The sequence below is a fragment of the Diceros bicornis genome, chromosome X, assembly GCF_020826845.1.
Source record: "Diceros bicornis minor isolate mBicDic1 chromosome X, mDicBic1.mat.cur, whole genome shotgun sequence".
NCBI classification, from domain to species: domain Eukaryota; kingdom Metazoa; phylum Chordata; class Mammalia; order Perissodactyla; family Rhinocerotidae; genus Diceros; species Diceros bicornis.
Window position 1 is genome coordinate 109,312,698 of NC_080781.1, and position 14,139 is coordinate 109,326,836.

Genomic DNA, 14,139 nt, shown 5'->3' on the forward strand with positions numbered 1-14,139 from the left:
TATTAATTTTTTAGGATTAAATTAATGTGTCGGGGTGAGAATTTTTATTTCTTCATTCAAGAGTAAAGCTGTGTTTTTTTCCTCAAGAAACTTATATGAACTGTAATTTGTGGATACCATAATACCATAGTGACCTTTGGCACATTTATTTGTAAAGGCTTATATATTTTTTTCATGCAAGGGAGAGGGCAATGACTTAGGAAAAATTAGCCTTTCAAATTCAGTGCACAGTTTAGATAGATTGCATTCACTGGCTCAGATTGAGTTACATAGTATCCCTGGGCTGGAAGATGTGGTTTTGAGCCAGTGTTTGAGAAAATCCTGCTGCAAAGTTGAATCCAGCAGAATCCACTGGTCTCTCCAGCAAAAGTAATAAATCAGCCCTCACAACCCAGGAGAATGTTGTCGTCAAACTGAAACTGACCAGAAAAGCATTTGGAATATATTTAAATGATATCTAGTATTTGACCCCTAAGTATGTCATTGGGAAAGTATGATGATACTGAACCAAGGTCTGACTGTCCAGCTGGACAATGAAAACAAAGCGAAACAAAGTGCTATGTGTAATTTTGCTGTCATTTCAGATTAAAATTGAGCTTCCCATTCACCTGCATCAAAAACATCATTTGCTTTTCACTTTTTATCATGTAAGTTGTGAAATTAGCACAAAGGGAACAACCAAAAAGCAGGACACAGTTGAAACGCCAGGTACGTGTGCTCTTTAAATGTCTCTCTATGACTATTGAAAATCGAATTGTCTAGGATTTAACCTCTTTTCATTAAACTACAGACCACTTCTTCCCCTCATCAAAAAGTACATTTCTGAGTTAAAAAGTTCATTGATAAAAGATGAATTATATGTTCATTTCATCATCATTTCTACCAAATGTCATGTCCAAATGCTGGCCGGTGCACTTGGACTACTACAAGCAACATGAAGTAATGTTGCCCTTCTCAGAGAGAAACACGTATTGTGCTGCAGTATTTTTGTTATTTCTTTTATATAGAATGACCCAGCAACCAGAATTTTCCAGTTCTGCTCACTGAGGAAAAAGGAAGTAAGCCCAGAGCCAGGGCCGTTTTTGAGCCTGAGGGAGATTAGGGGTCACCTGGTTCTAGTGAGAAGAGAACAGATTTAACAAACTCGAATAAGCTTTGGTTAGTGAAGTCCCAGTCCTGGTCCCCTTCAGCAAGGCTTTAGGTAAACCACTGGGAAGCATCCTTAGAAGAACATAGAAGGCCCTATGAACATGGCCTGTCACACACATGTCCTGGGATTCAGATCCAAGCTAGCCTGGATCAATCTTAAATTCATTCATTTATTCATTCATTCAGCAAATATGTCTGCATATTTATTATGTACAAAATATTATAATAGGTACCATGGAGAATCCAGTGGAGAATCACACATAGATCTCATCTTAAGTGAGCAGATGATCTAGTAAGGAAAGAGACCTATGTAGACAACGATAATACAAGACAGAAAGTAGTAGTTACCAAGAAAGTGGCACCATGAGCTCAGAGCAGAGTGAGTTATTACTTAGCTGGTAGAGGAACAAGTGGCTGGGAATCAGGGAAGGCTTCCGGGAAGAGATGATGTTTGGGTGAGGCCTTAAAGGGCAGGGTAGAGTTTGATAATGCAATGATGGCAGAAAGGTGGAGGATTCCAGGATAAAGGAACAGCTTGTACAGAGGCAGAGTATTGAGGGATATAGACAGGGAACCCAAGTCGTTCAATATGACTGAAGCACAGGGTGCTGAGAGAGGACTCACAGGAGGTCAGGTTGAAAAGGAGGCAGCAGATCGTGGAAAGCCTGTAACGCCAGGCTGTGGATTTGATTTCATTCTATCACCAATAAGGAAATATTGAAGGGTTATAAACACCAGTAAGAGCTGTTTTGCAGGAAATCCAATCAGGTAGCAATATAATGGGGGAGGTGAGTTGGAGCAGGAAGAAGGAAGGAAGGGAGAAACACCAGTTAGGGGGCTATTTCAAAAGTCCAGGAAAGAAAGCAGGCCACACGATGGCAGCAGCAGGGGGACGGAGAAAAAGGGAATTGCAGGAGAAGAATAAATTGGCCTTGGCAAATGATTGGCTGCTAGAGAGATGATTCAAAGTTAGCACTGAGGTTTCAAAACTGGAAAGAAGGTATTGCCAAGTAGCAGAATTGTGGGTAGTGTGGTCCTGTTCTCTATCCCTATAGAAAGTGCAGTTCACCCGTTCAGGGGAGGAACCTTGAGGGTTGAGAAGAAGTCTGGCAGAACAATGAGAACCCATGAGAGTGCACCTCCTGAGAGACAAATGACTATTTCCTTATCCAAATCCCAGACAGAAGTGGGCAGGTTGCTCAGTGGAGCAGGAGATAGTTATTCTTTGTGCCACTCATCACTGTTAACTGTCCATCCTGTAAGTGGCTTCACACCTTTGAGCTAGATGGTGTGTGCTTGACATTGTACCTTCATAGTTTCCAAGTGTTCTGTATGAGTGTTGACTGAGAGACACCCTTGGCCATGCTCTGATTAATTCACAGTGCAAAAATGTTGGCCTCGGCAATTCCAGAGCCAGAAAGTAGATTAGTGGTTGTCAGGGACTCCGGGAAAGAGGAAATAGGGAGTGACTTCTAAGGGGTATGGTGTTTCTTTTTGAGGTGATGAAAAAGTTCTGGAATTAGTGGCAATGGATGCACAGCTCTGTGAACATACTAAAAACCATTGAATTGTACACTTTAAATAGATGAATTGTGTGTTGTCTGAATTATATCTCAATAAAAATTTCTATGAGAAAAGTTGCCTAAGAACAAGAAATATATTTTCTTATTTTCTGGACTGGAAACCTTTTGTCATTTGTCTGATTTTCAGTTTAACTACTTTGACAGAGTCCTTTTGAATGGTTCTTCTGCTCATGTTACTTTCCTCTGCTTTTTATAAAAGGAGATCTCTGGGTAAACCATTTTTGAAGTTGTACTAGTAAAGATGCCCTTAAGGCGTATTTCGGAGTCTGAGAAAGTCATTTAGTCTACTTAGAGAAAGCAACATATTAGTTTTCTTTTAAGAATTAAAGCATTTGCCAAATTAAACACTTGAATGAAAACATTCTAACCAGATTTGTGTTGACTTCTGTGTTCACAGTATAAATACACGCATACACACACACTCACGCGAAGAATTTTAAAGAATCAGAAAGCAGTGGCTTTAAAAAGTGCTCTCCAGCCAACACCCTCTCTCATATGCCAAAACTCAGTCCAGAGCAAGCTTTTTTACAGCTGAGTTATAAACACTTGAAGCCCAGAGTAATCTCTATAATGGAAATACTGACACTGCTCAACTTGAGCAACACAGATGGCTCTGGCTTTTTTAGCTCTAACATGATGAGTTTTCTAATAGAAAGCCAAGGGGCTCTTTTGGGTAGAACTATTAAGAAATGTAGAGACTGGGGAAAATCTCTTAGTGGATTCAAGTTGTAAACACTATGCCCTGGCTGCATTCTCCTGCTACACCTCTTCCTTCTATAATCCGGAAAACTGCGTAACTAAATACTGCCTTGTATACATATGGAATGTAACCTTGACTCGTGACCTTAATCTTCCATAGTAGTCCCTTCCCTAGGGTTGCTGTAAGGAATTTTGGAACGTGGTGATTGCTGTCTGAGATAGTCTCAGATATGAAACTCTGCACTCTCAGGAGGAATGAGAGAGATCTGAATCTTTAAAAAAATAAATCTACCAAAAATTGTCTCCCAAAGTGTAAAGATAATGAGATTGATGCACTTTTCAAGTTTTAAAGTGTTTTCATACGTTGTCTCACTTTGGTCTCTCAATAACTCTTATCAGATGGAAAGCCTGTGTGTTGGCGTTCCCATTTTTATAGTCAAGGAAATAGAATAAATAACCTGTTAGTGGCCAGGCTGGGATTAGGAAGCGATCCAAACTCATTGTTCTTCCCCGGTGCTCAGATGCCCAACACCTGGACTTCCTCATGCGGACCTCCGGAAACAGCACCACCCTGCTCCCCAGCACTCAGACATTTGTGTAACTAATTGCAGTTGCAATTTCATTTCTCATGGTTCGTTATTGTCTTGGCAGTTGGCTTTGCCTGGGTACCTTTGCTGAAGGATGGTAGAATCATCACATTTGAGCAGCAGCTGCCAGTTTCAGCCAATCTTCCCCCAGGCTACTTGAATCTGAATGATGCAGAATCAAGAAGGGTAGGAAAATATCCGCATTTGTTGAAGTAATCATGATTAAATGTTTAAAAAGTAGCATTCTGTTGGCCTCGTTGATAGTTTGGTCTAGTTGGTAGCTACTCAAAGTGTGGTCTGAGGACTGGTGCTGGTCCCCAACAAAGACAAGTATGGGAAAGGGTGTTTAGAAACCTTTGTAACAGTTTGACAAAGTAACCTCATGTCTGTTGATTCTAATAACAATTTTAAAAACAGGGGCTCGGAATTTGTGTGTCTTTTAAAACAATCCATTTATTTAGTAATTCATTTTTGTTGTAATTTATGAAAATATCAGCCTGCAAAGGATTGGAAATTCAGAATGATTTAGGATATATTTATTCTAAAGGCAAGTGATCTTCTCCAATAATTCCCTAGGTGTGAGACTGACACATTGGTTTCTGGAAAAAAACTGTTGAAATGCATAAAAGTGTTATATGTTGCTCATCTCTGCATCACTATGTTACAGAAACTCAGTCTGTATTTTCTGTTCACAGCAATCTAATGTGGATATTAAGTGGGTAGATGGTGCAAAGCCTTTGTTGAAGATTAAAAGCCACTTAGAGTCTACCATTTACACTCAAGTAAGTTGCATCATTGGAATTTTGTCAATTTTAATACTTGAGTATATTTCTTGATTAATATAGACTATTCAATATCTACTGCCTTAAAGAAGTTGTGGCCTGAAAGACTTTCTCATTAATAATAACATCACTCCTAATAATAGCTCAAATTTTATAATTCTTCTCAAATTACAAAATCCCTTTATTCCTATTAACTGATTTGAGCCTCACAAAACTCTGAAAGGAATGTGGAGGCTAATTATCACCATTTTTAAAAAACAAATTTTATTTTTTTGAACAGTTTTAGATTTACAGAAAAATTGTGAGGATAGTACAGAGAGTTCCCATATACCCTGTACCTAGTTTCCCCTATTATTAACATCTTACATTAGTATGGCACGTTGGTTACAATTAATGAACCAATATTGATACATAATAATTAACTAAGGTCTGTACTTTATTCAGATTTCCTTAGTTTTCTCCTGTGAATGCCCTTTTTCTGTTCCAGGATTCTATCCAGGATAACATATTACATTTAGTTGTCACATCTCCTTAGACTCTTCTTGGCTGTTACAAGTTCTCAGACTTCCATTGTTTTTGATGACCTTGTCAGTTTTCAGGAGTACTTGTATTTTGTAGGATGCTCCTCTATTGGAAATTGTCTGATGTTTTTCTCATGGTAAGACTCGAGTTGAACACAGAAATTTGAAGTCAGTGGATCATGGATGGCTACTACAGTTTACTCTTAGCCTCAGCATTCATGAAATCAAATGTCTGTAGGAAGCCTCAAGCACCGTTTGAAAAATCATGCTCCTTAGTGTGGCCTACAAGGTCCTTTTCAGTTCCCCCTGCCCGCCTTACCATTTTATAGATGAAGAAACTGAGGCTTGATCAGGTTAGATGACTTACCCAAGGTCACACAGGTAATAATTAGAGGAAACAGGTCAAAATTCAAATTTCATTATTCCAATTCCTGATATAGTCCATGCTGGTCCCCAAATCAGTGTATATGGATTCCATAGAGGACAGCTGGACACTTGTCGGTGAGGTGCCATGGTAAATTGGGCTCTGAACGCCTGAGACTTCTGTTCTGGTAACTCCCTCCTGCTACCTTTTCTTCATCTGTTCAGACCTCTATTCCTGCCCATTTCATTAAAATGTAGAAGCAGCCCAACTTCACTAGTCGAAAAAGGACTTAAATGAATGTTTGGCTAGTTAGGCATAAAGTGTGGCCTACCCAGTTTGCTGAGGTCCATGCTGAATGTGCCTGGTTTTGCCGCTATGTGTGACGGTCAAGAGGACTATGGGACATGGACACATGTTGGTAGCTGCACTTGCCGAGTCTGGGCATTAGAATACCCGGATAAATAGGTTTGCAGGATGTGGGAGGAGGGAGAAGTAGAGCCTGTGTTTGAGGGTAATGAATCAAATTTCATATGGTTCTGTCCATCTGTTTTTCAGGATCTGCATGTACATAAATTCTTCCATCATTGCCAGCTGATTCAGTCAGGCTCCAAAGAAGCTCCTGGAGAGCTCATTAAATATTTAAAGGTAAATGAACAGCAGCTTTCTGCGAAAGGTTTGTTTTTCATGTCTTTCTGTTGCCACGTTTTGATGTGTGGGGAAAAAAAATCAAACTAACGCTTTAAAATACTTTTGACTGCATATCCTCAAGAGACCACTTTGTATTATGTACTTTTCCATCAAGTGGCAGTTTAAAAGCAGACAGCAGAGTTGCTACGTTAGGGAGAAAATGTTATAGCCAGAATTTGATGGCATATTTTTGAAAATCTCATGAAAATGTTTATTTCAGCTCCATAAATTGATTTTTCAGATCTTTTCTCTTCTTGCTGACTGCCCAGTAAAGGTGCAGAATACTATGGGGAAGGGCCAGGAGAAAGGAAATCACTTTTGCTTGGAATAAAATGTGAAATGATTCCTGTGTCCCTGGGTAAAAGATTATCAAAAGGGTCAACTAAAGAGAGAAAAACCTAATTTTGGCATGTTGCATAGGAGAGTCTTAAGAAACAGCATATTTTATCAAACGTGTTGAGAATCCAGGACTCTGTTTATTTCCTGACATGGTAGGACTGCAGTCATCTCGCAGGGCCTAACTGACGGTGGCTGTTCCTTTGCCTGCTCCTTTAGTAGGTCAGCCATGGCAAGTCTGAGGAATGTTGATTTTTAAATGAAGCCTCTACAGGATTTCCCTTTGGACATATGTTATTACTTAATGATATTCTCAGGAAACAAAAGTGTTCATTTCTTTCAGAGAAATAGTAGGACATGAGATAACATGTATGGGTTCTAGAATCACACATTGAGTTTGTGTCCCAGATCTGTCACTTACCTAGCTCTGGGATTGACCTTGGGCCAGTTACTTAACTTCTCCAAGCCTTTGTTTCTTCCTCTGTCACATAGGGATAACAGTAACGCCAATTTATAGGGTAGTTGTGAGGCTTAATGAGATAGATTATCTGCTGTGTAGTAATCATTCATTCTATACTTTTATGGCCCAGGCATCGTTCTAAGCATTGGGAATATAAGTGAAGAAAAAAAACAATATCGCTGTTGTCAGTGAGCTTGCTTCTTGTAGAGGCAGATGGACAATAAACAAATAAATGAATAAATATATCTATGCCATGTCAGGTGGTAATAAGTGCTGTAAAGAAAACCAAAACGGGGCCGGCCCCGTGGCTTAGCGGTTAAGTGTGCGCGCTCCACTGCTGGCGGCCCGGGTTCGGATCCTGGGCGCGCACGGACGCACCGCTTCTCCAGCCATGCTGAGGCCGCGTCCCACATACAGCAACTAGAAGGATGTGCAGCTATGACCTACAACTATCTGCTGGGGCTTTGGGGGAAAAATAAATAAATAAGATTAAAAAAAAAAACAAAACGAAAAGAAAACCAAAACATAGTGAAGGGGAATAAGGAGTGATAAGGGATTCCTCTTTTAGATAACGTGGTCAGAGGAGATCTCTCTGGTAAAGTGACATTTGACAGAGACATAAAGGAAATGAGGGTGCCAGCTATGTGGATTTTGTGGGGAGAGCTGGGAACAGCAAGTGCAAAGGCCCTGAGGAACTTGCATGGTACATTGAGGAGCAGCAGGAATTCCAGTGAGGCAGGTACACAGAGTGGTAGGTCACCACATTGGAAAGGGAGCTGGGGTGCTAGTCGGGTAAGGCCTCATGAGCCATCGTGAGGAGTTTGAAATGTACCTCGAATGAGATGGGAAGCATTGCAGGGCTTTGAACAGAGGAGTAACTTTGGTTTTTAAGTATCATTCTGCCTCCTGTGTAGAAAATATACTGTTGGAAGGGTAGAAGCAGGGAGATAGTCAATAAATGGTCACTATTGTTCTTAATTATCATTGAGAGATATACTAGGCATCTAACTTTCAAATCCTTTCCTTGGGTAATGTCTAGAACTCCAGCTCTATGTATGAGTGCTTTGTCTGTTAAGATCTTTGGATTTTTCTTCCAGGAAGCTTTGTAAAAGTTTTAAAAGAATGGAATGAAGCAGAACATCATTTTCTTGTACTGGTATTCTTAAAATGGAAAAAAAGAAAGTACTCATGTTTGTGTCTTAAGGGTGTGGAATTTCTGATATTTGTGACCTGTGCTCGCCCTCTAGTGGCAGTGAGTGAAATGCCATGTGATTACAGAAATAGCCAAATTCCTGTATGGAATGTTAGTGCTGAAAGGGGTTCTAGAGATTTTTTTCACAGATGAGAAATTGAAGCCTGAGTAGAGGTGACTTGCCTGTGGCCATTCAGCTGGTTAGTAGCAGAGATGAGTCGAGCCTGTGACGTGTCTCTTGATTCCTAGTCCCATGTTCTTTCTACCAAACCTTGCCATCTATTGTCCCTGTAAATGACATTGATTTGTCGGTTCATTTAACATCTACATGTTGAGCTCTTAATGATGTATTTAATATTTTCCTAGATGCTGTGGGGCTTGTAGAGGAGAATAATTTAGGGTCATTGTCCATAGGAATCTTACAACCACTTGGAGAGAGAAGATACAGATAAGTCAAGTGACAGTTATATAAGTCAGCAGTACAAATGATAGCCCAAAGCAATATGTGATTAAATGTCAAATGTGTGATACACGGTGTAAGTGCTAAGAGTTCAGTAAACTGAGGAACCACTGTGACTAGAGGGCTCCCATCTTTATCTTACCCTTTGGTTCCTTATTTTATTCATTTATTCAGTCATTCCCCACGTATTTATTGAGCACCTACTATGGGCCAGATATTGTATTGGGTGCCAGGAGTATAATGGGGAACAATTCAGACAGCATACCTGCTCTAGTTGGGGTAGAGAGATTACAATTGAGTAAGTCATTTTAGATAGAGGTGAGGGCTGTGAAGAAAATAAAACAGGTCAACGGGATCTAACATGACCAGGAGTGCATTCTAGATAGAGTTGTCAGGGAAGGCCTGTCTGAGGAGATGACGTTTCAAGCCAAAAAGAAACTGAGACGAATGAGACGAAGACGACCACAGGAGTTAAAGCTGTGTAAAAGGATAGCAGGATGTTGCAGCAGGTGTAAACACTTTGTGGTGGCATGTTTGAAGGACAGAAAAAAAGAAAAGACAGTGTAGAGCTCAGTGAGCAGCGAGGGGGGAGGATGGCATGTGAGTTTGGAGAGATAGGCAGGGCACATGCAGGCAAGGGAAGCCCTTGACAGCCTTTTGTGGTGGTTTGTTTTGTTTTTAACAAAGGGAAAATGATATTATCAAACTTGCCTTTCAAAAAGAACACTCTGGGGGCCGGCCGGGTGGCTTAGCGGTTGGGTGCGCGCGCTCCGCTGCTGATGGCCCGGGTTCGGATCCCGGGCGCGCACCGACGCACCGCTTGTCTGGCCACGCTGAGGCCACATCCCACATACAGCAACTAGAAGGATGTGCAGCCATTATCTACAACTATCTACTGGTGCTTTGGGGGAAAAAAAGGAGGAGGATTGGCAATAGATGTTAGCTCAGGGCTGGTCTTCCTCAGCAAAAAGAGGAGGATTGGCATGGATGTTAGCTCAGGGCTGATCTTCCTCACACACACACAAAAAAAGAACGCTCTGGCTGCTGTGTTGAGAATAAATTATAGAGGAGCAATACTGGTGCAGGGAGATCAGTTCTGCATGGAAGGCCCATCTCTCTTTTCTACGTGACATTATCCTATTTATCTTTTAACCTTCCTCCTCTCTGAAGACTTATTGGACATTCCCTGCCCACTTGCAGAGTCAGTTGCTTCTTCCTTTGTGCGTGTTATATATACCACTGTGGTACTATTTACCTCTGGTATTGCTGTGATTTAGTTCCATGTCTTTTTTCCCTCGTAGACTGTGCACTGCTTAATGGTAGGGACCACGTTTTTTTAAATGTGTTTGGCAATTGGAAGTTCATTCAATATGTCTTTGTTGAATGAGTGAACGAATGGCTTCACTGAAGTGGGGTTTGAAATTGACTTGGAAGAGTGGCTAGGATTTGGCTAAAAACTGAGAACAAAGGCACAAAAGCAGAAATGTATATGATATATTCAAGGAGCAGTCAAGACACCAGCTTGGCCTTGTGAAGAATGATGAGCGTTAAGGCTAAAAACGTAGGTTGGGTTTTAAGTAACTTGGACTTGATACCCTAGGTCAGAGTTTTTCAACCTTTGTACTAGTGATGTTTTGGGCAGGATAATTCTTTGTTGTAAGGGGCTGTCCTGTGCATTGTAGGATGTTGAGCAGCATCACTGGCCTCTACCCACTAGATGTCAGTAGCACCCCCCAGTTGTGACAACGCAAAATGTCTCCAGACATTGCTGGATGTCCTGGGCGGGGAGTGGCGGGTAAAGTGGCTCCTGGTTGAGAACCACTGCCTTAGGTAATAGGAAGGCATAAAAAAAATCTTGGCAGGAGGTGGTCTGATGTAACCAGTATTTGAGGAATAATAATTTGGAAATGAGAATTGGATGTATTGGGGGTAAGGAGAAACTGTACAGAGACCTGCTAAAAAATTATTAGACTATTTTGGTTGTAGGTTAGAGGGTCCTGAAAAGAGGTGATGGCAGTAAGGATGGAAGAGAGGGGGCAAAAGGAAGGAAAAACTTGAAGGATAGACCATGGGTTCTTTGAGCTTGACATCTTGCGTTATGCATCTGATTGAAGAGATTACTGTTGAGATGATTCAGGTATAGATGTTTTTTTTTTTTAATAATTTTATTTATTTATTTTTTTCCCCCAAAGCCCCAGTAGATAGCTGTACATCATAGTTGCACATCCTTCTAGTTGCTGTATGTGGGACGCGGCCTCAGCATGGTGGGAGAAACGGTGCGTCGGTGCGCGCCCGGGATCTGAACCCGGGCCGCCAGCAGCGGAGCGTGCGCACTTAACTGCTAAGCCACGGGGCCAGCCCAGGTATAGATGTTAATGGTGAGAGGAAGGATGGAAAGATGGAGCAAAAGTAAGGGAGCCTATGAAAGATAAACATTGAGTTCCTTATTACAGAGACTTGTCTCCTCCATCTCTATTTCCCATAGCACTAAACATTGAATTGATGTAGAAGGTGCTCAGTGGGGTTTGTTTTCTTTTTTTTTGGTTGACTGGTTGATTCAATGAGTGAGCAAATGCGTGAGTGAATGAATGAATATGGAGGGAAAGGAAGGAAGAAGAAAGAAATTTTACAAATTTTGCTGCTTGCATCATTTCTATGTAAATATGAACACATTTCTTCTTTTTGATGTTAACACACCTTCTCACTAGAGACAGAATGTTAGCACTTTGAAGAAATGTATTATGAGGATGTCAGAATGCAGAATTGCCTCAGTTTTGTAGATGGTGCCAGTGTAAAGCCAATTATATATAGAAACACACTTTCCTGAAGCCCACTTAACTTCTCACCAGATTAACTGATGGCCCACGTTTCCCTGTAAAACACACTGAATGCTGGGGGCTAGTATGCCAGTCTCCAGTACCTCCAAACATGTCCGCCCCCTCCTCAATTGAATGTTGGTTTACCAAGAGTCACTTGTCTTTATTCCAAACCTTGTTTATCCCAGTTATACTAGTTATCTTCAGAAAAGCATTTAATATTAAATCAACTAGGGCCGGCCCTGTGGCTTAGCGGTTAAGTGCACGTGCTCCGCTACTGGCGGCCCGGGTTCGGATCCCGGACGCGCACCAACGCACCGCTTCTCCGGCCATGCTGAGGCCACGTCCCACATACAGCAACTAGAAGGATGTGCAACTATGACATACAACTATCTACTGGGGCTTTGGGGGAAAAAAGAAAAAAGGAGGAGGATTGGCAATAGATGTTAGCTCAGAGCCGGTCTTCCTCAGCAAAAAGAGGAGGATTGGCATGGATGTTAGCTCAGGGCTGATCTTCCTCACACACACAAAAAAAGTAAATAAATAAATAAAACTGTTTAAATAAACTAACAAAATCTTGAGTGCCAAAATAGAGATGTGGATAAAGTAATTAACAAAGTCCCCTATTTCATGAAGCTCACATTTAAGTGAGCTTATATTCTAGTGAATATATCTCTCATTACTTAATTTTTTTGTTGTTTCACCTTTGCAAGTTATATCATATTTCTGTTTGTTTTCATAACTAATATTGACTTATTTTAGTGTTTGCATGCCATGGAGATCCAAGTCATGATACAGTTTCTACCTGTAATTCTTATGCAACTCTTCCGAGTTCTCACAAATATGACCCGTGAAGATGAAGTTCCTATCAACTGCACCATGTGAGTTTTGGTGTTATAATACGAAGAAGCAACTTTTGTTTCCTTGTGCGTTTCTTCATTTTAAGTATAAATTTATCTTCCAAATGAGAACCCAAAAGTCAGAAATCTAATATCAGTTTTCTATAGTTTCATGCTTCTCAGACTGGGGGATTTGCATCCCCAGGGATAGATGGTACCAGAAGCCATGAGATAAACTTACTGTGTTTTCCTCGACCGGGGGTTCTAAGACTGCTGCATGTTAGAATCACCAGGGGAGCTTTAAAAAATATCTGTGCCCAGATCACACTTCATACCAGTTAAACCAGAATCTTTGCAGGTGGAACTCAGCATCAGTATTTTTAAGTTTCCCAGGCAATTCCATAATGCAACGAAGTTTGAGAAGCATTGCCCTTGACCAATGTTATCCAATAGAACTTTCTCCAATCATGGAAATGTTATACATTTGTGCTATCCAAAATGGTAGCCATTAGCCACATTTCGCTGTTGAGCACTTGAAATGTGGCTAGTGCCACTGAGCCACATGTGGCTAGTGGCTCTCATATTGGACAGAATTGGCCCTAAGCCATCAATTTTTACTCAAAAGGATAGGGAGTATTATTTTTATGTGAAAACAAACAAGGATATATGGTAGAGTAGAATGCAAGATGCACCCAAATTTTGAAATTGAAACAGGAGTCTTCAAAACGATTGAGCTCAGTGCTGGATGTTTCTGGCTTTGCTGCTTCTGCTGTTGCCAGAGCCTCTCCCAGGAGGGCTCAAGCTACACACACTTGCACCCCGTTTGCTCTTCTCTGCTGTGGGGGATAGTCTGGTTGAAAATTTAAGAAGCATTGCTCTAGTCCACTGGTTCTCAAAATGTGGTTCCCAGACCAGCAGCATCAGTATTACCTGGGGGCTTATTAAAAACCCTAATCATTGGACTTTGCTCCAGACATTCAAACTCAGAAACTCTGGGAGAGGGGCCCAGCAATCTGTTAACAAGCCTTCCAGAGGATTCTGATGCATGCTAAAGTTTGAGAATCGCTGCTAGTCTCTTAACTATAAAACTTTCTATGAATTTTACATTTACTTTCAATTTTAGTTCATATCATTATACCCGTCCTGTCTCTCCCTTCCCTTTTCCCCATCTGTTGACATGCTTTTCATTTTATTTTTCTATTCTTTTCCTTTTAGTCTCAGTAGAGGGGATTTCAATATTTACCTTGCTTGAGGTCTTTTCCTACATAGTAACTATTACCATACTTCACATGTATACAGAGATTTAGAAAGGAGATGAAACATCTGGGTTGCCAAAATAAAATCTTCTTTTGAACCAGGAAATATATTTTACAAGGCCCTGAGCGTGTTAGAGGCTGAAATCTTCGTTAGACCCAAACTACCATTACATCTTATGCAGTCATCTCACCTTTAATTCTTCAGGCGGGGTTAGGTATCTTTAGGGTTAGATATGATGATCTTGTCTAACAATCAAACTTTGCTAGTGAATTGGAGCCTGACGCGCTGACTTTTGTGAATGTTGTTTCAGGGTTCTCTTACACATCGTATCAAAGTGCCATGAAGAAGGCTTGGATAATTATTTAAGATCCTTCATAAAGGTTTGTGGAGTAAGCTGTCTTTCTGAG

The 14,139-nt window shown here is 40.8% G+C and overlaps 1 protein-coding gene across 2 annotated transcripts in view; it reads left to right on the forward strand.

The window, feature by feature from the left end:
• Positions 1-14,139, forward strand: part of DOCK11 (dedicator of cytokinesis 11) — a 170,884-nt gene that overhangs the window by 78,621 nt on the left and 78,124 nt on the right. For both annotated transcript variants that reach the window (XM_058536579.1, XM_058536580.1), the window contains exons 20-25: positions 585-708; positions 4,083-4,204; positions 4,714-4,800; positions 6,241-6,330; positions 12,399-12,517; positions 14,043-14,112. In XM_058536579.1, coding sequence (XP_058392562.1) covers positions 585-708; positions 4,083-4,204; positions 4,714-4,800; positions 6,241-6,330; positions 12,399-12,517; positions 14,043-14,112 — 612 coding nt within the window. The remainder of the gene's footprint in view (positions 1-584; positions 709-4,082; positions 4,205-4,713; positions 4,801-6,240; positions 6,331-12,398; positions 12,518-14,042; positions 14,113-14,139) is intronic.